Source organism: Gouania willdenowi, chromosome 7 (genome assembly GCF_900634775.1).
Source record: "Gouania willdenowi chromosome 7, fGouWil2.1, whole genome shotgun sequence".
NCBI lineage: Eukaryota > Metazoa > Chordata > Actinopteri > Blenniiformes > Gobiesocidae > Gouania > Gouania willdenowi.
The window spans coordinates 29,930,273-29,953,889 of NC_041050.1; the positions used below are offsets into that span (position 1 = coordinate 29,930,273).

Sequence of the window (23,617 nt, forward strand, 5' to 3'; positions counted from 1 at the left end):
TGATCCAGACACTCACCAGCAAGTCAGAACAAACTTTGTGTTGCACTCGTTCCCTCTCACACTCTTTTTATGCAGTGAGAAACACACACACAGACGTGTCAAAGCAAACTGTCATTTGCACTCATGCTGTCTGTTGCCTTTCAATGACAAAATGCCACAAGTGTTTTTTCCTGGCATTACAGTTTGTGTGTTAAAGCAACGTCGAAGTAAACAGAATAGTGGGTTACAACTCAACAACTGTGACATCTCACTGAGACAGCAGCACACCAACGTACCAATCATCATTCTTTGAGCGTCAGTGTGCAATCAATGAAAAGCTAACATGTGATCTGCTGCTCTCTCCCTGCCCTCCAGGCTTCTGTGAGGTCTGACATGGGAACGCCACCTGCAGCTAACTAATCATTTTTGAAACGTGGAGCAAAATCTGTGTGACATGTCTGGGATGCGATGTTCGTCCAGCCTGCTGGAAGGTTTGCTTGATGATGAGCAAGGTGGCCCACTCGCCAACGGAAAAAAACACTGTGAACCAGGCATGACCAACTGGCGGCCCGGGGGCCACATACGGTCCTCGTTCTAATTTTATGCGACCCCCAAAGTAAACATACAAAATGACGAAAAATACATAAAACAAAGGCAAAAATACATGAAAAACACTACAAAAACACACAAGACGACTACAAAAATGAACAAAACGACAACAGTAAGACACAAAGTTATGCCAAATAACACAAAATAACAACAACAATACACAAAATGCCAAAACGCCTCGGTTTGTCCTTCTGTCCACTAACCCCAACCAGTGGAAGCATATGGCTGCCACCTCTGAACCTGGTTCTGCTGTTAAAAGGGAGTTGTTTCTTCCCACTGTCGCTAAATGCTTGTTCATGTGGATCTTGTTGGGTTTTCTCTTTCTTATTATGAATTTCATATTTTGATAAGCGCATTGAGATGACTGTAAATTGCGCTATACAAATAAACTTTAATTGAAATTTAATTAAAAATAATATACAAAATTTCAGAAATTCAAAACAAAAGTAGCCAAAAAGACAAGAAAAACAAAAAAATAGATTCCTCAAACCCACAGTACTAACAAACAAGCAAAACAACAACCGAAATACACAAAAATTACTTCAAAAATGCAAAATGCCAACACAAATACACAATATTACTACAAAAAACATATATTTTACAGTAAAAATACACAACAAAATAACAAAAATGCATAAAAAGCACACAAAATAACTAGAAAACTCTGTTGTTTCTTGTGTTAATGCTCAGAATGATCAATATTCTAAATGCTGACATGAATATTGATAATGTGGCCCTTTGATCAAACAGAAATATTTTCATGGCCCCCACGGTGTGGAAGTTGTCCATCTCTGCTGTAAACTGTAAAGTCATATTGTACAAATTTAATAACTGACTTTAAAAGAACGAAACCCAATAACTGTAAAAAGGACATTTTTTAATTTTTTTTTAAAAATAAGCTGCCAGAGATTTGAGGCAGGCAGACAAAGAAGAATCCAGGGCCCTTACAGCTCACACAGAGCGATGTTATTTTTCCTTCCTATTCAGAGGGACGTGCAATGAATAGAGTGCATAAAATGTGGGGTGAGGGACAGGCAGGCAGTCTTTGGTTGAAGCAGGCAGAGTTTGAAACAGAAAGAGTGAAAAATAGAGAGAGAGAGAGAGAGAGAGAGAGAGAGAGAGAGAGAGAGAGAGAGAGAGCGAGCGAGAGAGGGAAGGAGGGATGAAACAAGAGGGGGGGCACGGGGCTGAGCGGGTGGGAAAAATGTGTGTGTGAAAGAGAACAAGGGGGAGATACAGGGAGAGGTGGGGGTGACACAGACAAAATGGGGGCAGGGGAGGATTTTGCCTGATAAAATATGTGCCGATGTTTGTGTGAATGAAAGCGACGGCTATAGCTGAATATCTGCCCTGACAAAGAGTGGCTACGGTTCTCCAGTGAGAGCAGAAAAGATGTTTCACCTGCTTTATTTCATGTGCTTAAACATCCTTCTGTATTAACAGTCCAGAAAACCTATGTTAAAATAAATAAATAACCCCACCATCATCTACTACAGCCCCTTCTAGAAACTACAACACCAGTGCTGCACTGGAGTCTGGTTCATAAATAGAAGCTAAGTTTCTTTTGTATAAAGTTACACTTTTTCAGAGGAGGACAAAAGAAGAGAGCGAGAGAGAGAGAGAGAGAGAGAGAGAGGGTTGGAAACGGGAGGTGATTACATTAGCAATGAAACACTTTCCATTGTTGATGTGTTTGGTCCCACAGTGAGAATAGGTACAGAGGGCAGAGCAAGTGAAGATTAGAGGACTGTAGCGCTGTCCACAAAATCATTTTAAGGATAAAAAAAGAAGGGCTTATTATTACTTATCAAAAATATTATTTCCTTAGTGAAAATGTAAAAACAATAATCGGCTCATGCTTAATTGAATAAACCTGGATCATTTCCCTGTAAGAATGTGTCATTTTAGCTCCATTATGTGACCATACATTATATTTTCATTATTCGTGCTGCTATAGGTTTAGGTTCTAATGAGGGCTTCAGTTGTGTTACTCTGCATGTATTTATACATCAGCAACACTTTGTATCTGCAGCTTTACACTTCTGTCCCCTCCCTCTTTAGTTTGAGCTTTTCACTCTCTCATCACTGTATTTTACTGCAGGCATTTCTAGTGGGATCTATAAGTTCCAGTTTCCAGTACATCAGCCTGGTACACTACACATTATGTGTGCACTCTTTACTGGTTTCCACCATTGTTAGACTAAGGTTGTAATATCAGTCAGTATACTTGTGTTTTGGTCTTATCCCTATAATATATGCTATTATTCCTTTTACTGAGCATCAGACTGAACCAACCCAGTGTGTAGAGGTTTTCTGTTGTCAAAACTTCATCAATTCTATTTCAGTTTACCCACTTCCACATGAATTGAACGTCCATTTACTCATTTCCATTTAGTTTTTGTTTCATCAAATTATTTTAATCATATGTCATTACTGGCTTTTATTATACTTCCTGAAGTCATGCCAAACATGCTCAATACAGATAATTAAGTTAGCTATTATAATTTATTTCATATATTTCTATAGGGCCAAAAGCATGCTCCAGTTTTCCAGCTAATATTATTGTGTGAATGCGTGACACTATCCCAAAATATGTTGCTGAGAGTTTAATCCATTTAAAGGTTCCATGTCATGCTATTTTCACCCATCTCTATTAGTTCTCAGAACACCAAATACATAGTATTTGAGGTTTATTTTCCCAAACTCGCCACAGAGTTTTAGCCTCTGAAAAGTCACTTTATGAGCAACTCTACACAAACAGGCTGATTTGCGGCTTACTTATGAATATTCATGAGTGGGCGTGTCTATAGACGGGACACGCACGGTGACGTAGGGCCAGAGGACGGCCCGTCCTCCTCCCACTCACTCCGTAGCTGAGCTCATGCTGCTTTATAAACACGAGACAGAGCGTGGGGGCGGGGCGTTCGCTGGTACATACATAGACTGTAGAAAATACATACATAGCACTGCGCGAAGGACCCTGAAATGCTCACTTTCGTGGGCGTGTCTGTTTACATGTCAATCAGGGCAGAGAGCTTCCTGGAGGCGTGGCTTCTCCAGCTCAGTGCCGCCTCACATTTGTCATCAAAGTGGGGACGTGTCATCAAATTGAAGCGAGGTGTTTGGGCTCGCCCTGCAGTAAGAAAGGAGCAAATCACCCTATAACTAACGAGTGATGGAATCAATGAAAGAAAACACTTTAGGCATGTGTATGAAGCCCTAATAGCACTTTTATCATGTTTAAAGCACAGAAAAGTTAATTTAGCGTAACATTGGCCCTTTAAGATGAGGTGAATTCCCTCATATTCTATCAGATTTCTTTGCTCAAAACATGAGAATGCTGGTATATTCCCTGTCATATTGCAATTTCCACTGGACTTTGTTAAAAAAAAAAAAAACATAAATAAACAAAAAGAATAACAATAATATGCCATTTCCATTTCAGAAAGTGAATCAAGTAATTTCCGTCTGTTTTTCACGATGACACTGTAATAAGACAAAGGGTTTGATCCAACAGGTAAAAGCCAAACTGAACTCCAGCCAATTTCTGCCTGTAAAGCCAACTCTTCTAGACATGATTACTACAACATTTTCCTCCATCCACTCGTCTCACAGGTCATTTTACCCCACAGGGGTTTGGATGCATGATGATGAGGGCTGAGAGATGTGATGAAGAGGAGCAGAGGTAGCAACACAAGGTCAAAGTGCACGACTCAGAAGAGCATGATCTCAAAGTATTCTGAAGTTCAAACATCAACTTTTTACCCCATCTGTTAAAATCCATGAACATCAAAACAGAGCAGCAGCGCTAAGGCACGTAGCTGTAAAATCTTCATATATTTCCTTTACTGTAAATATATATATACAACATTTAAAGGTTGCTTTTGTGCAAGTCTTCTCAAAATTACGTACAGGTTTTCTTCTACTGGCTGTGAATTCATTCATCAATTACACATTATTAACAATTGATAAACTTTATTTTGAAGAGGAAAGAGGAAACTATTTAGATTTATAACTTAAAGCTGCTGAGGACAATAATTAAACATTTTTAAAACATTACCTGTGTTTCAAGCCAGAAAATGCTGTAATTGTTTTCAAGGAGTTGCACTTTGTAACAGTATATTTATAGTTAGCCCATAGTGAATTTTTATATTTATAAATATTCTTGTTTAAAGTATTTATTTTGCACTCTAAACTGTTCACATTTTGTTTGGTAAAAAGTAATTAAATAAAAATAGACGTTTTTTTTCCCCCTAAAATTATAAATAATCATATGAAAAGATTAATCCAAATAATTGCGATAACCATTTTGCCCAAAGTCGTGCAACCCTACCCAATGTTGACTGGAATTGTGAGCCAAAGTATATCATTTATTTCTCTTCTGGATAAGTTGTCCATCACATGCTTGGTTTCTGTGATGAAAAACGTCAAATGTTGAGACACTGGAATCAAACACACGAAGCCTGTTCTCTCCCTATTAGACAAACTCAGGGCCTGGAACACAACAAGGACTTTTGTCCAATCCAGGTCAAGCATGGGAGATAGTGTAGGTAGCACACACACACACACAGCACTGTTCACCAAGAGAGAGACGAACACACACAGAGAGAGAAACAGAGAGAAAATGTGTTACCCAACTCCCCTTTTTGTCCTCTTTCATTCATGTATCCAACAAAACCACACAATTCCAGAGTATTCCTCTAATCCAGGTGAGAGGACGACATTAATCAGGCTGATGAATCAGGATTAAATGTCTCCAAAGTAGCTTACTCGCTCCTGCAGCTCCCATTAACATCTGAGCCCCATTGACTCTATGAACTGGTTTGGATGATAAAGCCATTACAGATCAACAGTGTTGACTGCAGCAGTTCAGCACCTGTCAGCGCTTTCTGTTATTTCTTTTTGGAGTGAGGAAGCATCCTCGCTGATCATGATGATGATGATGATGATGTGAGTACATGACTACTGCCCTCAGTGAAGCCAGTGAGCTGTTTGACATCAAAATGCAGGAGTGGAGGCTGGATAGCTGAACATGGAATCCATGCATAATTCATACATGTCATAAATAGTCGTGAAATTATTTGTTTTTGAGATGTTATGGTAAAAAAAAGGAAGCATTTTAATGAGAGCCTGGGCACACAATGATGTGACAGGTCATGCATTATCTGAAAGAAAGCGCAATTAATGAGCTGTATTTATAGGTTGCACCGTGTACACACGCGCGCACATACACGCACACAGGCAGTGATGGATGTGCAGGCACCGTGAAGAGCAGCCATTGGCCAGCCGGTAGCCCAGCTGACTAAAGAAACGCCGTGCGAACAGCGAAAGACAAAGTGCATTCACAGTGCAGGGTACGTGAACGCACCACGGGCTTCAGCTTCATCTATCACAGCCCCGCCGTAAAGGTCCATCCACACCTGACTCCTGTATTTATAATTAATTCAGGGTACAGGGGAAATCCCTCAGGAACAAACACAGACCTCACAAAAACGGACCTCGTTGTGTCTATAAGCACATTAGCGGGAACAACAACAACAACAACAACAACAACGTCTCTTCATAAAAGCAACACATTCATAATAACAGGAAATAAGGTTTATGATTTTTTAAATGAAAGTGGATAATACGACAGAAAAGACTCACCTCAAATGCAACATCGTGGCGTCTCGTGGTGTTCTGAACGCATAGTGGATATTAATTGTCTATTTACAAACCTTTAGGCTTTTATACAGCACATATATACACCGGCTACAACATTAATTTACACTCACTGAAAAAAATACAATATAAAAAGCGTTAAGAAAGTAACTCCGTCTGTAAGTGTTGTTTTTTTTATCGACTCTCCGCGGTGTAAATATCCGTCGAGCCTCGGTCCGTGACAGAGCCGGGCAGGGAGAGCCTGGGTCGGTGAGCGTAGAACCGTCAACCCTCGCCGTCACTTCCTCAGGTTTCCTCCCACTTAAGCACCGCTCACTGCTGAACCGCAAAATGTCCGTAACTTATGTACAAAATTGACAGACACGCTACACCGACGGCCTTCAGTGGGTTGTCGCGTGCACTGAGTGCGAGGTGTCTGCACGTTCTCACTTGCCACGGGGATCATCCTCATCATCGTCATCCAGAATCTACGGTGAAGCTACGGTGAGCGGCCGCTACGGGGCGCTGCAGCGCTGTGGCTTTGTGCTGCCTTTAAGTGCTGCTCGTACATTTCAGATACTTAGAGAAATAACCTACAAAACAGGGGTACACGACCACATTGCAGGGGATACTTGGAATGATTTATTTAATTTAAAAATAATTGGTAAATGTTCCTTTTAGGGCTATTTTTTGCACATATTCACAACAAACTAACAGTACTGTGTTGGTCAATAAAATACTATATTTTCTTGTAATTTATTGAAACAGGAATAATTGATGCTGTTGAAGTAAAAGCCATTTTTTTAAACCACACTTCTGACAATAGGACACAATAATTAGCGAGCAGACCGTATTTACTTACTATTGAAGTAATAACATATAAGTTGCATTGTACTTAAAAAAAAAAAAATAATAATACAAAAACATCTACTTTGAATTCCACTCGTTATGAATTTGTAGATTTACTGTAAGACTTATGGAACCAATGTTGAAGACACAATCGGGGTTTAGGAGAGAACGCTGTTCCACAAATGTAAAAGCATATTTATATATGGAGCGGGTTATGTTATGAAGAAGGGGTACATATGATTTGACAAAAATGCAAAGGGGGTACACAGGACCAAAAAAGATTGAGAACCACTGAACTACAACAATTAAATATCCCCATGTTCAAGATTTGCATCATTTTAAAAGGTGTGTTTTCCACTATATGGCAAAGAATTGCTTGGTTTGTGATGAACAAATGTTGTATTTTCATTTTCCCTTATACGGTTGTCATTTGTCACGTGCACATTTGTTGGTTTTCTTTCTGCTGTTGTTGATATTGTTGTGTTTTTTCTCTCTCATGTATTTGTGTCCTTCATTTTGCACTACTATCTTATGTTAGTATGTATTTTTGTTCTTCTTATACTATGTTGCTGCAAATAATAATGGTTTAGATTTATGTAGCATTTTTCTTTTTCAAGGAGACTCAAAGCACGTACAAAAACAAATGACGCATTCACACCAGTCCTACTGGTGGTGGTGGTAAGCTACAATGTAGCCACAGCTGCCCTGGGGCACACACATTCATACTAGGCAATGTGAGTAAAGTGCCATGCCCAAGGGAACAATGGCAATGACTTGGATAGAGCAGTATTTGAACCCCCAACCTTTTCATTTTTGGACGACCCACTCTACCACAAATTTCTCCTCTGGAGATGAATAAAGCTGTATTCTATTATATTTTATTCTACATACTTAGTAAGACATCAATTTTATTTCTTTTGATATGTTCATGGATATTTTTTTATGCTTCTTAATTTAATTTTTTTTATAACTCGTGTTTTTTTTTTTTGTTTGTACAGCACTTTGGTCAGCTGTAATGAAGTTTGATTGAATACAGTAAATACAGTGACATTTGCATTAGAGACACATTTCATGTTTTGTGACTAAAAAGATTTGGAGACACTGTTGTAGAATGAAAATGAATGTTGGTTTAAACTCCAGCAGACATGAGCAACTGGTGGCCCTCAGGCTAATTTTGTGTGGGACCCAAATTAAATGCAAAAAAAAAATGACTCCAAAAACATACAATACGACAGAAAAATACACACATTAGTCCAAACACACACATCGCAACAACAAAAATGCATTTTTTTTTTTTTTGCAAAACACACAAGGTGACGACAAAAATACACAAAATTACATGAAAAAATCATATGATAAGAATACACTGAAAACAACAAACACAAAATCAGAAAAAATATTAAAAATGATTAGAAAAATACACAAAATGATCAAATAATAACTGACAATAAGAATACACTTTGTGTGTATTTTGCTTATTGTTGGCTTGTGGTAAAATGTAAATGATCTTATATTTAAATACACAAATTGTGTTTATTAAATCCATTACGGTGAAGCCAAATGGCTAAAGATTAGTTCACTGTCCTGTCTATGGATATGGGGTGAAAATTGTTTATTTCCAACAAACATGCATTCGCATCAATAATTAATAAAATTTTACAATATATTTTTCAGGTGATTTGTTTTAAATGTGTCAAGCAACTTTTCTCACAATTTAGCTAAAACGCTATTATTTTTTCTTGGTGTAAAATGTTTTGATACCAATTTCAAGACATATTAAAAAAATGTACATATACCAAAGGTTAATGTATAGAAATTTAAAAAAAAAATGTTTTGGGGAGAAAATCATATCAATAATCCTTCATTGTTTAGTCCTCGCAAATGAAATGTTGATAGATTTTGAACGCACGTGGAAGGAACTTAGATTTACAACTTCCTTCAACAACACTTGAATGCCCCATTCGTCATTTCTATGTACTGTATGGGTAGATATGGAAAAAGCACGCATCGATTAAACAATTCTGTATCCACTAAATATCATTCACAGCAAAAATCCGCATGATTCCATCTGTTTGCTTTTTATCCGTACACGAGCATCTGCTGATCAGAGGAAAAGCCTTGAGCAAAATGAACCCAATAACCCCACCAGGATTCCTTTTTTTTGTCGCCCTCTGGTGGATTTATCCAGAATTACTCTTGACAAACACGTGTAAACTAAACACTTTAATTAAATGTATTGATGCACAGAGTTCAATTAAACACAGACTTTCACGAAAGAATGATTACATTCAACAATGATTTAAAAAGCACACTCATCAAAGCTATCAGTGGAAGTACACTTGCAGTGAGTTCTTGGACATCATCACTATTACTGTTGGTTCATGCATTTATTTGGACCTACAACCATCCTCTGAAACGGTATCATGAGTTCATAATAAATATCTGTATCAAAGCATTATAACCGAGTCTGACTCAAAAAACATCTGTAAACATGTGGCAAACGGCATCGGCAGAGCATCAAACTTTAGAACGACAGTCTCCCACTTTTTTTAAATGAATGTAAATATTAAAGCACTTCAAAAACTTTAAATCCATCTACTCACTCTGTGGAACCAACATGGAAAAGGTTTTCAGATGCTGTGATATGTCTGTGCAGTGATTACTTCCTTCAGGCCAAGAATTAAAAGTCAAGCCCCTCCTGGCAGTCATGGAGAAAGGAAATGTTTCTACTTCCTGGGAAGGCTTTGGAAATACCTTCTTCAACTTGTCACTTTTTAAAATTGTAGAGAGTCTAAAAAATAATTAAGATCATGTTTGCCTTTAAAGTCCAAATCCTACACGAGTTCCACCGAAGTTTGGAAAATCAAGTCAAATCAGTCTTTGCATGAACTGTGCATCATGAGTCGGGGAAACAGTTACTCTGTCGCCCACGTGTTGCTTGTTTCTCTGCAGCTTCTTGACTTCCTGTCTAAACGTTGCACCACTGCAGCTACTCTGGTATCACTGAGTGGGATCAACCTTCCAGTGGAGGCCGCAGAGGAATGCAGCCGTCCATCTCCAGAGATTCAGGCCAGCCTTCGTACTTATTGTTGCTCTTACTGTTCTTCATACGCTGATGAAAAACAAAATAAAAACAAGATAGAAAATAGAATGGATGCCAGCAGAACAATGCCTACAGGTATAGTGCAAATGTCATGAGGGAACAACAACAACAACAATGGTGCAAAATCCAAAAGCAATGCAATCAAAAGTTAAAATAAAAAATAAAAGTTTCAATGCAAGGAAGTTTCTACTTTCCTGTTTGGTTTTACTAGTCGGTAACAAAAATCTTAAAACCAAAAAACACAATGTTCAAACACCACAATATAAATATGTAAAACAAGAATTTAAATAAAATAAATATAAATGTGCATAAATATGGGCAGAAGATCAGCAGATTTTTAATATTAATATTTAATTAAGCTAGTTTAATTTAGTTTTTTATGCTGTTTTTATTTTATTTTATCTACTGCTACTAAAACTGTGCAATTTGCCCTTGTGGGACTAATAAAGGTTATGTTACCGTGTATTTTTAAATTATTATAAACTATTTTTGAGGGGGTGCAATTTGGAGCTCCTCCAGCAGATGACATCCTAGGCGGCTGCCTGGGTTGCTTAGCAGGACGGCCGGCCCTGGATCAGATAACGGTAAATTGGTGCAGATTGTCTACAGATGTCTTAAGAGAGGGTGTTTTCATTTTATTTTTGGTTTTATTTAGTCTGCGACCTTCAAGTTCAAGTTAAATGACAAACCTGTTCAAAGGGACTTTTATTCTCGATGCCCTTGGCTCCGACAAACACCCAGCTGTCTCTAAAAGCCAGCTCCTTCACTGCTGTGCTTCCCAGCTCTTCAAACAACCGCCGAGACTCATCATTCATCCTGGAAATGAGAGAAAAACACAAAGGTTGTCTTCAGAAAGTCAGTTTGCAAGTTTTCTTAAATCAGGGGTTCTCCATATGCGGGTTGGGACCCAAAAGAGGTTCGCAAACCTTTTTTCAAAGAGTCGCAGGCTGCAAGTATAAACAAAAAATAATAATTTTCTGCTTGTTGCGGCGATCTGCCTGGTTCGCTATGTGCAACGGAGCAGAAAACAGCAGAAACATGCACTATACAAATGCATGGGGAAAAAGGACTCCAACTAAAAGGGCTACCGGTGAGCTCATAATGACTCGACTGTTAAAATGTGATCTCTGACTGCATAATTGTTTTGCTTAATTAATTTATTTAAGGTAATGAAGTTGTTTATATGAAAAGATTAAACTAATTTTAAAATGCTTAAAACCTTTTTTATGTATTTAACTCATTCACTGCCAGCCATTTTAGAGCATTTTGACTGATTTTTAAAGACCCACAGAATATTTTGTAGTAATAATACATTTTATTTGTAGTACACTTTACAGCCTTTTTTTTAAAAAAAAAACTGTCAGTGACTTTGAGGCAAATTTTTTTTTGCTTTATGGACAACACCTTCTATAAAACAACACTAAGACCAGGATTTGATGGCAAAACTATTATTATTTTGTTATCTGGTCACAACTGAATGAATTTCTTACTGTTTTTTGGCTGCCCTCCGAGTCTCTCCCCCATCCATTCCCACACACGCAACTTCCTCCTCCGCCCGGACATGCAGAGTCAACCCGCTTGCCCCGGTTTGTTGATCGTTCTGTCTCACGATCGCAACACTCAATAGTCCAGTTAGTTTCACACATGTTCTGGTCGAGTGTGGCCTGCTGTCAGCTGCTGAGAGCTTCACCGTCGTCTCTCCTAGCACCATTTTGTCTTGTCCCTGGTTTGTCCCACCCCATCGATGGTGTTAATCACGGCTAATCTCTCATATAAAGGTGCGCTGCTGCCACCTACATGCCACCAGTTGGTCACTACATCATAGTACAAGCCTGATATTCACAGAACTCCATCACATTGTCTCCTAGCAATCCCAGTCAAAAAACACAAATGACGTCTATAGACATCAATGGCAGTCAACGTTACTAAACCAAATGACGTCTATAGAGGTGAATGGCAGTCAATGAGTTAAAGGGCTCAAATGAGCATTAAAAATATAGCAAATTTTGCTTTAATACAATTAAGAGTAAAAATATGTTATTTATGTATAAAAATAAAAGTATTTCCATTTTGAAATGGCTAAATTAAAATTGTACAATCTATAACTGGTATAAAACACAAGGTAAAATGGTTATATAGGTTCTAAAAGAGGACCTAGGTTTCTGTTTGTTAAATGCCTAATTATACAGGTTGCTTACCTACATTGACTTAGTAAAACAATAGTTTAAAATATACTTTTATCTAAATAAATGTGCTTATCTGAATTTGTTTTTGTGTGCACTTACCTTGTGTGATGAAAAATTATGAACGTATTTGCATTGTGTTGAGTGAAATTCTTAGTCAGTTCTTTCCTTTGTCAAATGTGGTAAACCATGGCATAGTAAAGACACTTGACAGTGCTTTTATTTTGAAAATGATCTACTCATGCAAGTAGATAGCTAACAAGCCATGCTTCAAAATGGATAACAAATTTCAACATTTTTTATTCATACATTTCTGTTACTATTTCTGTTTATGTTAATCAGAATTAAACCCAAAATGCTAATTTCACTTTTTAATTGAGCGCAGGTTACAGAGAGTTAAAGGAAATGCTTCCCTCTAGCATGTTTGCTGACAAGGCTTTTAGGTTTTTATCATTTAGGATCTATCTTCACTATCATTTCATTTGGAACAAACTGAAGCATTTTCCCTGGATTGAGCCACAGTTTGTTATTAAGAATGTTGGCGTGTCCCTAAGCCTGAGCAGCTGGACTGTAACTGCTGTGCTAATGTGTGAAATATTTAAAGCTAAACTAAACTGAGTAACAAAAAACAGCCTTAATATAGAATCAGTGGTTCCTTCACTTTTCACAGTACCGTACCCCTTCAGACATTTAACCTGAAGCCATGTGCCCCCTACTCCTGCACGCTTAAAAACATAATAAGGTAATGTTATATACAATGTAGCACTACAGTGAAATTTGTCCCTGAATTTGTCCTATTTTGTTGGGGATTAATGTATCATAAAAAATAATAATCAATAAAACATACTGTCATTTTCAGTGAGCAATATATTTTTCTTTGGTAAAAAAAATCTACCAAACATTAGTTGATTGAAAATATAGCAGTAATACAACATATTCTTCACCCTAAAAATGTTAAATACAACTCACTACAACTTTGATGAGAAGGGTGAGGTTGAGAAGATACACAAAAGTCTTTATTCGTTCTTCACACAAAGTCTTGATCTATTCTTTGTTTTAATGTTTGTCAAAGCTGAAAATCCACTTTCACACAAGTCTATGGTGACAAAGGACATCAAAGTCTTGACAGCATGTTTGGCTAGCACAAAGCAATGTTGCTCTCTACGCAGCCCTTCTATTTTTGCCAGACATCGGAAGCTGTGCTGCATAAATTCAACAACCCTAAGCCAATGCCGGACGGGAAGTGGGTGCACAGACACATAATTCCATCATTAAATTGCCGACCCGCGGACATTTGGCCCGATCCGAGCACTTTTGGAAACCTGATGGGAGAAACGGTATCATAGTCGGAACCCTGCCACGCTTCCACACTCCTCCTCCCATTGGCCGAGGTTACCCCTGGTAGAGGAAAACACCAACCTTACGGGACCTCCAACGGGCCCATTTCGGTCTCTAGCCAAAAGCCGAGCACATATTCGGACTCGGGAATAAAACCTGTCCGCTGATCCCACAGTTTCAACAAAATGAGCACTTTCTTTTTCGGTCAGAAAATTGTACTTTTCGGTATCAAAGTTGGAGCCCTGACTCACTTTCACACTCCTCCCATTGACCTCCAGCTTTCTTCAGGCAGGATTGGATCGTATTTAACATATAAATATGGCACTTATCCATGGTTGAATCACAATAATCTCCACAAGAGCAGAGGATGTACAGGGCAAGACCGAGTATATTTCCTTCTGCTTCTCTCCAAGGAAACAATGAACCGTTTGTTTGGCTTTGTGGTTTTCTTTGTATTGTCTACAACTCACTATATTGAATTACACGTGAATTAGCAGGATCTCCTCTAAGTCCTTGTTGCAACAGACGGAGGTGGTGGGGATTGCCAGACTGCAAATTGCACTGCAGTTACACAGTGGAACCTTTCTGAGCAGAAACCCACTGTAAAACTATTTAAGTAGATGATCTACTGTTTTAAAGTGAGCACCATGCAATGGGTGTAAACTGAAGAAGTAAAACTAACAGGAAGTAAATCACAAACTAATTTCAACAGAAGCCAAAAGAGCTGCACCTACATTATCACTCACCATCTTGCCTTAACAAGGACAGCTACAGAAACCGCTGTCAACAGGTTGGGGTTCTTACTTTGTAGTAGGGCTGCTCGATTATAATAATCACAATTATTTTAGTCATACATTGAAATCCCTATTATTCAAACGGTTATTTGTCAACCAAAAAGTTGTTTATTTTCTCTACAAAATGTAAAATATATATTTTAAAAATAAATAAAATCCTTCAAACACTAAAATCAAGTATGTTCACTTTTGCACAAACAGGTGTTCTCATATCAGAGAATTTAACTTGCCTTGCTTGAATACCAAGCGTTTCTGCTTGCTGTAAAATAATAAAAAATATTTCTATTTTTAAATAATAATATACATTTTTAAATAATATTATTTCTTAAATCAAATTTTTTTTTAAATAATCATTTTTTCTCAATTGTGCAACTTAATTATTTTTGTAAATTGTTGAGTGTAATAATTACAATTGTAATAAAATTTTGATTAATTGCATAGCCTTACTTTGTAGCAGCATCGTCAAAGGAGGCCACAAACACAAGAGTTCCTTCATGAAGTGGTCGAAGAAACTTCAGTAGGTTGGAAACATCTGAAAAAAGGAGGTGAAATGAATGGTATGCTGTGGTGACAGAGTTACTGCTGGAGCTTTACTGTCTGTTTTTTTATTTTGTTGTTTTTTTTTTTTTTTACCTCCAGCCCACATGTCAAAGGTTTTGGTCTCTATAAGCTCGCCAGTGACCCCTGAGGCACAGAAACACCCATGAGATATTTAGATAGTACAATATAACAGTATTATTGTTTAAGGCTGAGGCGCTCACCATTCACCAGAGCTATGTTCAGTCCTCTGCCAACATTGTTCTTCACACTGCTCAATAACCTGTTTGAAACAAAACAAGCTTCTAAACAATTTACTCTTTCCTTGTGAACAAGCATTTCTGCTCTAATGGTTGCGTCAGGACCAACAACGTCTAAAACAAAGCCAAAGTTAAAGACAAAACAGAAAAAGCATGGAAACGACAGACCGAAGCAATACTTGCTTTGAGCTCCTAAGACAGATTGAGATCTGTTTGTGGCAGCAGGCGGGAAAAGACAGGAAAGAGTGTAAAACAAAAAGCAAAAAAACAGACCAACAAAAGCACAACATAAAGAGGGAGGGGAGACATGAGTGGACACAGGAAGTGACCAAACCCTTAGCCTCACATCTTATCCTCCAGGCAGATTTTTGGGCCGATGACGTTTGCAGCTCCTGAAATCAGGCGAAAAGCCAAATGCTTTGGGGGACAAGGAGCCGAAAGTCCACACTTAAATCTGCGGGGGCGGGGCTCTGAGGGCAATCAGCAAAAGATATATCTCAATTTAACTGACTGGGCATACATTATAACTTGTTCTCACTTACCAGGTGTTGGTTCCTCATTGCCACCTAAAAACAAGAAAACAACATCTTAATCCAGGGGTGTCAAACTCATTTTAGCCTAGGGGCCAAATACAGAGCAGATTTTAGGTGGGAAAATTAGTAATTTAATCATTATTGTGCTCTAATTTGCACTTCCACGTATAAATAAATGATCAAATATGTACAGCACTGATAATATCAAAGCAATTAGTGACAGATTTCAGTCCCTGCAGGATCTTCATATTCAATTTATTTGATTTTGTAATCCATTTTTATTAAATTTGGGGAAATTTTGTAAAATAATTTGAAGAAATAGCAGGATTTGGGAACAACTGAGAGTTATTTTAACAATTTGACATTAAAAATGACTGCCATCATGTGATATAAAGATGAGGTAAATGTGAGCGCTGCTAATATTGTGGCATTTCATTGAATTTGTGTATTATTTCAGAGATATCTAGCTGAGATATGTACAACTGAATTAGTTGGTAATTTACACAATGATTCATGGTTTCTCTGACCTTTTTTTGCTTTCTGCTGCGGGCTGAATTGGATGCTCTAAAGGGTCGGATTTGGCCCCTGGGCCTCGAGTTTGACACATGTCTTAATCAAATGAGCATCTAGTGGAAGTTTGGGTTTTGAGCACAAATTTCCTCACAGCCAGAATAAAACTAATATAAGATACTATTGTTTACATATATTTTAATCAAAACAACTTCTTGTATTACACTAATTTGAAGATGTTGGTTTCAAACGTTTAAAAGTTATTGCATCATGATCATCTAAGATATTGATTCCAGGAGTTGTTGGGTGGGGTTTAAGACGTGGGTTGGTTCACGTTTCTGTGCTGGGAAGTTTTGTTTTTAAAATACATATCTCTTGTGTGAATCAAAAAATTTAATATAAAGTTTGTCTTCATTTTTTTCCCACATATTTTTTATTTTCCCAGATGATAAAACATCTAGTTTTCTCCTCTAACAATGAAGAAGAAGCTATTTCCCTTTTTCAAACATTGAATCTGTAAAGTTTACAGTTTTTAGTTGCTTTTTTACCACCTTCTCCAGTGTCTTACCAGTGAAGAACTGTCGCACTGATGAAGCACTCTCCCCACCAAACAATGAGTTTGCTAGCAGCCATGTGAGTCCCACCAACAGCACCACCACCATAGCTCGAACTGGGACTGTCAGGAAGCAGCACAGTCAGGTGAAAACATCAGAGCTGACACACTAACACATTCACTGTAGTTACCTCACCTGTTAACCTCATGGTTGGCTCTCTCATACACCTGAGGATGACAAATAAACAGCTTCATTAAAGAAGTTCATCTATTATGGGAATCAAGTCACAAATAACTATTATTACTACAAAATAACCTAAAACACATTCAACGGTTTTCAAACACAATCATTAGTAGTAACCACCCCACAAAAAAAACCCAAAAATGTTTCAAAGTATTTTTCAACGCAATTTTTTCCGTCATTGAATTGTATGACTTCTTTATTTTGTTTTTAAATCCTGATTTTAACTAATCTCAAATAAATAATTCCAGCCAGTTCATTTTGTCTTCTTTTATGAAATATATGTTAAAGTTTTGTTTATTCAGACAAGATTTTTTTCAGGAAATGTTATCTCCTGACATGTTTCGACTGTCAATTGACAGTCTTCCTCAGAGGTGATTGCTTTGACTCCTGAAAAACCTTAAAGTGTATAAACAGTTTTTTATTAAAAAAACAAAAAAAAAAAACAAACAGCCATAAACAACTGAAAAAGAACAGAAATTCTTATAAATACTTGGGAAATGTTGTTGAATGTTAACACAAGATATAAAAACTTGCAAATATTTCCCATGTTTGATCTACACAATTGCCAAAATTCCTGTTGCTCAACACTTCAAAAACTGACATTGCAGAACTGAACTGGTTAAACAACCATCACGTGGCGGAGATGTTAACTCCATGCTGTTAAAAAAGGGCTGCTTTTTGTCCTAAAGGAATTAAAGCTGATATCCGGAGTTTCAGAGAAACGTCTCGATGTCCCGCCCTAAACCGCTCCAATTCCTCCCCTGCCTCTGCCAATCTACCAGAAGCCACGCCTCTACGTTTGTACATGCGCATCGCGGAACATAATAAGGTCGCATTGGGTAGCATTGATATAGGTTATTATATTAGTGATGAACATTTCAGAGATAAGAGCCAAAATCATATTTTCCCATTTGTTGTTGTGATGCGCGGCCTTGTTTACGTGCACAGTTCCACATTCACTTTGATTGACAGTCTCAAAAACAGGAAGTCGTAGCCTATTGGCTGGGCGATCACGGTGGTTTTTTACATTTGTGTAGGGGTCTATAGACGAAGGCGGGACTTGTATACATTAATGTATATGAATGACCAGCGGCAGTAGACCATAGTAAAAGACTGATTAGGCATTTTTTCTCATTTTAAAAGAATCATACATACTGTAAACATAGATTTCTCAGAAACTCCGGATATCAGCTTTAATGAAGACTTTCTGTGTTTGGATGTCTGTCTCATCATATAGTATTTTCAATATTATTTTTATACTGTGAGAGAGGTATTTATATTCAGATACACCTTGTGGTATATATTTTTTTTTCTGCAATTCTCTGGCTTTGTTCAACATGGGTTTCCTTCCTCTTGTTTATTTTTCATGGTCGTGTGTGTGACTAAATGAATATCAGTATTGTTGCTTTTGGATTTAAAATAAATACGTTATTGCATTTCTTGTAATTTTTTATTTTTTCAAATCTTGCGGTTCTATTTACTAGTACAGTGCCCGTCAGAAGTATGTATTCATATAGTGGGAGCTTAGGTAGAGTTGTCATGTAAATTATGGCCAAATGAGTATGTGTTTAAAGGTTGAATGTACACAGAGGTATATATTCTCTATATACTCTGTATTCTGTAGTGTTATAAAGGGGTATATAGGTTCAAAGAAAAATAGCATGTGCGATTTCCCTGGTTTAATTCTATGGGACATGCGCATGATAAATTGATAAAAGTTTGCACCAATGTTCGCTGGACTTAAGCAAATGGATAATAAATGTCTTGGAGCATTCCGTCCTTAGACCCTCCTTCGGCAAGAAAAAACTCAAAAAACCAGTGGGAAAATTTACACACAAACATGTACTTTATATCCAACATACTACCATAGAGAAGAGACACAGAAAATAGGTGGGTTTTACACCAAAGGCCTCCCTCTCCATTTATCCAGGCTTGGGGCTGGCACAAAAAAACACACTGAGTGAGTCTCTTTGTGGATGGATTTGTTTGGACAGAGCAGCAGATTCTTCTCCTATTCTGCCTGTGGTGTCAATAGGGGTGTGAAAAAAAGATCGATTTCTAGGTATATCGCGATTTTTTTGGTGCCTATTTTAAAACGATTTTTTTTTTTAAAAAAAATCGGTTTAGGTAGAATCTGATAAAAGACAAATTTGTACAAATAAAACTATTTATTTAGCATTTAACATTTCTTAGTGCAGGGGTGCTTATCTTTTGTGTGTGTGTGTTATTGTGGTTAGTGCTGTTTATTGTAGGTGTTAAGGTGCTGTTAAAACCTTTCCTCTTTGTGGGTGCGGGGGGACACACAGGGGAGATCTGTACTCTCCAGGGCCGGAGGTTGCTTCTCCTCCGGGGTTAACTCCTGTACACCTCGCACTCTTTAAAGCCATTTTGCTGTTGTAGAGCTGCACTTTATTTACTGGCTGCACTATAAAACATAAGACGCTACCTGTCCTAATTGCTGTGTTGGATTCTACTCATAGGCACGCACACGCATCTCCCCTCCGTGGGCTCACTTGCACACGCACGCGTATCAGCTGCGCTCATGCACCCACTACGCACTGAGCTGCCTGATCTAAAATACATTCAAGCTAGACACATCTCTGGTCATTTCTCTGCATGAAATATACATGGTGAGGCGTGTGAAAAGGTTTAAATGCGTGTGTCTCACCCCTGATGCGTGAGCTTTGCTAGCATATTAGTGTGAGTGCGGCTCAGAAGCCCCTCCCCCCTCTCCGGTCTAACCCCTGTTGATTTCAAAATAAAATGAAAATAAATGTTTTGAAACAAAATCACCAAAAAAGTTCAAAATAATGGATGCACACCCTCGGGCCATGCTCAAGCTGTTAAAAAAAGTTTCAGATTGATCAGACAATGCGTCACACACACACGCACACAGACCTTCCTTGTATTTATAGATAGATATAACATAAATTTAACGATATTAATTATATATTACAGTATGTTTTGCAGTGTCTAGCTTTGTCACATGACCACACAGGTGCTTTTGATCACATTATCTTTATAAGGACGTGTACCCATTGTTCGTATGGAAGCATATCTGTATCATAATTGCAGTTTTGATTATTTATTATTCTTTTTATTTATGAGTTCAAAATTGCAGCTCTATTCTAAGTATGAAAAACCATTTCTGTTAATCCATCTTAAATTGAATTATGGTACAGATGTGCTTTCATACGTTTGTGATATGCCTGATGAAGGAATGTTAATTTTTTTTGATTATACCTGTCTTTTAGAGCTACATATCATGATGTGCAGACTCAAGTTTGCTACTTTTGTGATCTACACAATTACCATTATTGAACGTTGTGTGATATTTAGTTTTTTTCCCTCACAGCCCTTTTTATTTAATGCTGATGATGTGCCAACAATCCTCGTCTTTTTTGCGGCATGTATGTTAATAAATGATGCACTGACTGAAGTTCTTCTATGGATTGTTTTTTTTTCTTTCTTCTTCTTCTTTGGATTGCTGCTACAATGTAGACTTTTCTAACGTGCAGACTTGCTGTTGTGGATTATCGTGGATGTGGTTTAGTTTGGCTGGTGCTTTCTGAATGGAACACAACATTCTTTCAAAAAACATTGGTCGCACATTTCTATATCGATAAGCCTTCAATGCCATTTTATTCACTGAGGAAAGGACAGTAGCCAACTTTGGGTCATCATGACTCAACGTTTGTAAAACACTACTTACATTTTGTCTTCAGTCTGAAAAGCCGTCATGGTTTGAATATATATATATAAAATGTTAGTTTAATATTTAGATTAGCATAACCTCCTTAGTGCAAACAGATTGTGGGCTTTTGGCCTTGTGCAAGTTTGAATGTTTTCCCATAGAAAGTGTTGGCTGTTTTCAGTGACTTTGAATCAAAAGAAATGAGATTTTAAAAAGTCTAAATTGAGATACTGAATGAATGTGTGAACCTATGATTCAGATCACTGCAGGATCTTCACTTTGATCATTTTTGATTTTGTAACCAATTTTTGTGTAATTTAGTGGAATAATTTGGGGAACATTTTTGAACCCATAAAAATATTGCAGCATTTCATTGAATTTGAGAGATATCTAGAGCTGAATTATTTCGTAATTTACACAATAACTCATTTTTACGGTCTTCTGTGGATACTCTAAAGGCCCCCTTGAGTTTGACACGGGCTTTAAGACATTGTTACTATTTTCTTTGTACTGCTGCACACATCGTTTTTAAGTCTTAGCTTTCATTACAGTATTACTTAGCTCTGCATTAGTTTTAAATATTATTATTATTATTTTTGAACTGTGGGACGATACTCCAAAAGTACATAGGGAGAACATGCAAACTCTGCAGTGAATAATCAAAGGCGCACTTCAGGCATACCATTAATTATGGACATCCTCATATATTGGTGTGATATGTTGAAGTACAGTGACTAGTTTGTCCCTCACAGATCAAGATGGCTGTAAACAGATGACGTTTTAACGTGATACAACGTTCTCACGATCTACAGCGAAACATTACCGACATAAAACACGCATAAACATGAGCTGGTCTGACCCACCTGGATCCACCGAGGAGAAGATGGGTCCCTGGACTCAGCAGTTCCCAGGAGCTGTTGCTCGGTGAGAAAGACTTTTACAGCTTTTTGCGCTGTTTCCTCATTGAGGCGCTGAGCTTTTAAACAAAACTTAAGATGACTTAAATACTCGCTTTTAAAGTAAACTTGGAGGAAAAACACGGTACGCAAGGAAAGCTTTCAAAGGAACTTCGCTTAGGTTAATGTCATTTGTCTTCCGGATGTAACGCGCCTCCCCAGCACGAGAGCACTGAGGATGCGCGAGTTACGTCACGAGACCACAAACAAAGTCTTTTTTTTTTTTTTTTTTAGCAAAGAAAGTTACATTGTGATTAATTTGATTAATCACAACAAAAAAGTAATAAGAATTGTAATGGTATTATGGATAATAATAATAATTAAAAAAAAAAAAAAAAAAAAAACCATTTAAAAAAACCTCAATCACCATTGTTTACGACGGTTGCCAGATTGGTAGTGTTTCAGGTTTTTATAGTCCTCAATGCACAAAAATCATCTTTTGGGCCCATACATTAATAGAGGTGGTTATAGTTTGTGATACTTTTTTATTCTAGAAAACAAAAAAAAATATTTCACTAACTTTAAAAGTATCTAAACCCTGATGTTTTGGCTGACACAAAAAATGCCGTGATTATGGGTGGGTCTTCCGAGCAGTTAGGACACGCCCAGTCTATATTATAAAATGTCCTAATAACAATCTATGCCATGCTAACTACCTACTCAATACTCACGATACCTCTCTATTCACAAGTCTCTCAGTCAAACCTACTCGCCACAGATTGCAGTCAACAGGTGCTAGTTTTTATTGGAGGGGCGGGGCTAACAGTGGTGGTTTATGATGTAAGCTGCCTCTGAAACGTCACAAACTACCATTCTCAGGCAATAACAACATTTGATTGTAAAGGTCAGGGTTTTTTTGATGCAAAGAGGTCAGTCACTTTTACAACAAAATACGGCAAATTGAAATACTTTGACTGAAACGACAAGAGTTGGATAATAACACTACTTCATATTTAAAAATATTAGTTTTTCCAAGAAAAAAGGCTTTAGTTAGATATACAATGTGTAATGAATACATTTGTGTATATATATATATATATATATATATAATATTTTAATTGAACCATCCACATGAACACACCCCAAGTCACCCACTGAACCCCCCCCCCCACCCGAATACCACCTCCATGATGACATTATCTGCTGCACTGTATATATATATATTTATATTTATCCTATTTCTCCTTTATTCTCTATCTATCCTTTATTTATCCCTCATCCTTTATATTTATCATTATTATTATTGTTGTTGCTGGGTTGTTCTTTGTTTTTTTATTTTTTGTTGTTGTTTGTTTTGTGCACCAACTACCAAGACAAATTCCTTGTACTGTCCTTAAAACTGTACATGGCCATTAAAAACATTTCTGATTCTGATTTCTGAACAAGTGCACTGTTACGTGGATGAGCCTTTCTTTTGGAAATTACACTGTTTGCTAATGATACTTTCCTAAATTATGAATTGACTATTGAAAATAATTCAGACTAAGTAAACAAACACTGTACATGTGTTTTCTCATTTCATTTATGATGAAAATCACACAGCGATTTCTGTGCAACCAGAAATCAAAAAACATCTGCATATAAATATTATATAGCTGTCTATCACACTGCTATAAATTCTTAGAGGCAATTTAGAAATGTATATTAGCATTAACATGTTTTGTAAGATAAGGACTTCCAATGGACTGTCCTGTTTCAACAATAAAGCAGGATGTATAACAGTAGCTGAATCATGAGGAAAAAAATCCATAAAACATAAAGTGTAAAATAATACTATAATCAGAATCAGATATACTTAATTTATCCCATCCCAGGGCGAAATTGCTTCTTTTTTT

General features: G+C 37.3%; 2 protein-coding genes across 6 annotated transcripts in view; both read right to left on the reverse strand.

Moving 5' to 3' along the window:
* Positions 1–6,715, reverse strand: part of wnk3 (WNK lysine deficient protein kinase 3) — a 55,364-nt gene extending 48,649 nt beyond the window's left edge. For all 5 annotated transcript variants that reach the window (XM_028451991.1, XM_028451994.1, XM_028451992.1 and 2 more), the window contains exon 1: positions 6,235–6,715. The gene's annotated coding sequence lies outside the window, so the exon portion shown is untranslated. The remainder of the gene's footprint in view (positions 1–6,234) is intronic.
* A 2,570-nt stretch (positions 6,716–9,285) lies between these two features.
* On the reverse strand, positions 9,286–21,936 carry fam3a (FAM3 metabolism regulating signaling molecule A). Its single transcript, XM_028452056.1, has 10 exons — positions 21,690–21,936; positions 17,085–17,116; positions 16,904–17,011; positions 15,835–15,858; positions 15,639–15,762; positions 15,257–15,315; positions 15,129–15,179; positions 14,943–15,027; positions 10,870–10,996; positions 9,286–10,189 (listed from the first exon to the last, which is right to left on the reverse strand). The coding sequence occupies exons 2-10, from the start codon at positions 17,110–17,112 to the stop codon at positions 10,091–10,093; spliced, it is 705 nt and encodes a 234-aa protein (XP_028307857.1). The 5' UTR covers positions 17,113–17,116; positions 21,690–21,936; the 3' UTR covers positions 9,286–10,090.
* Positions 21,937–23,617: the final 1,681 nt, after the last annotated feature.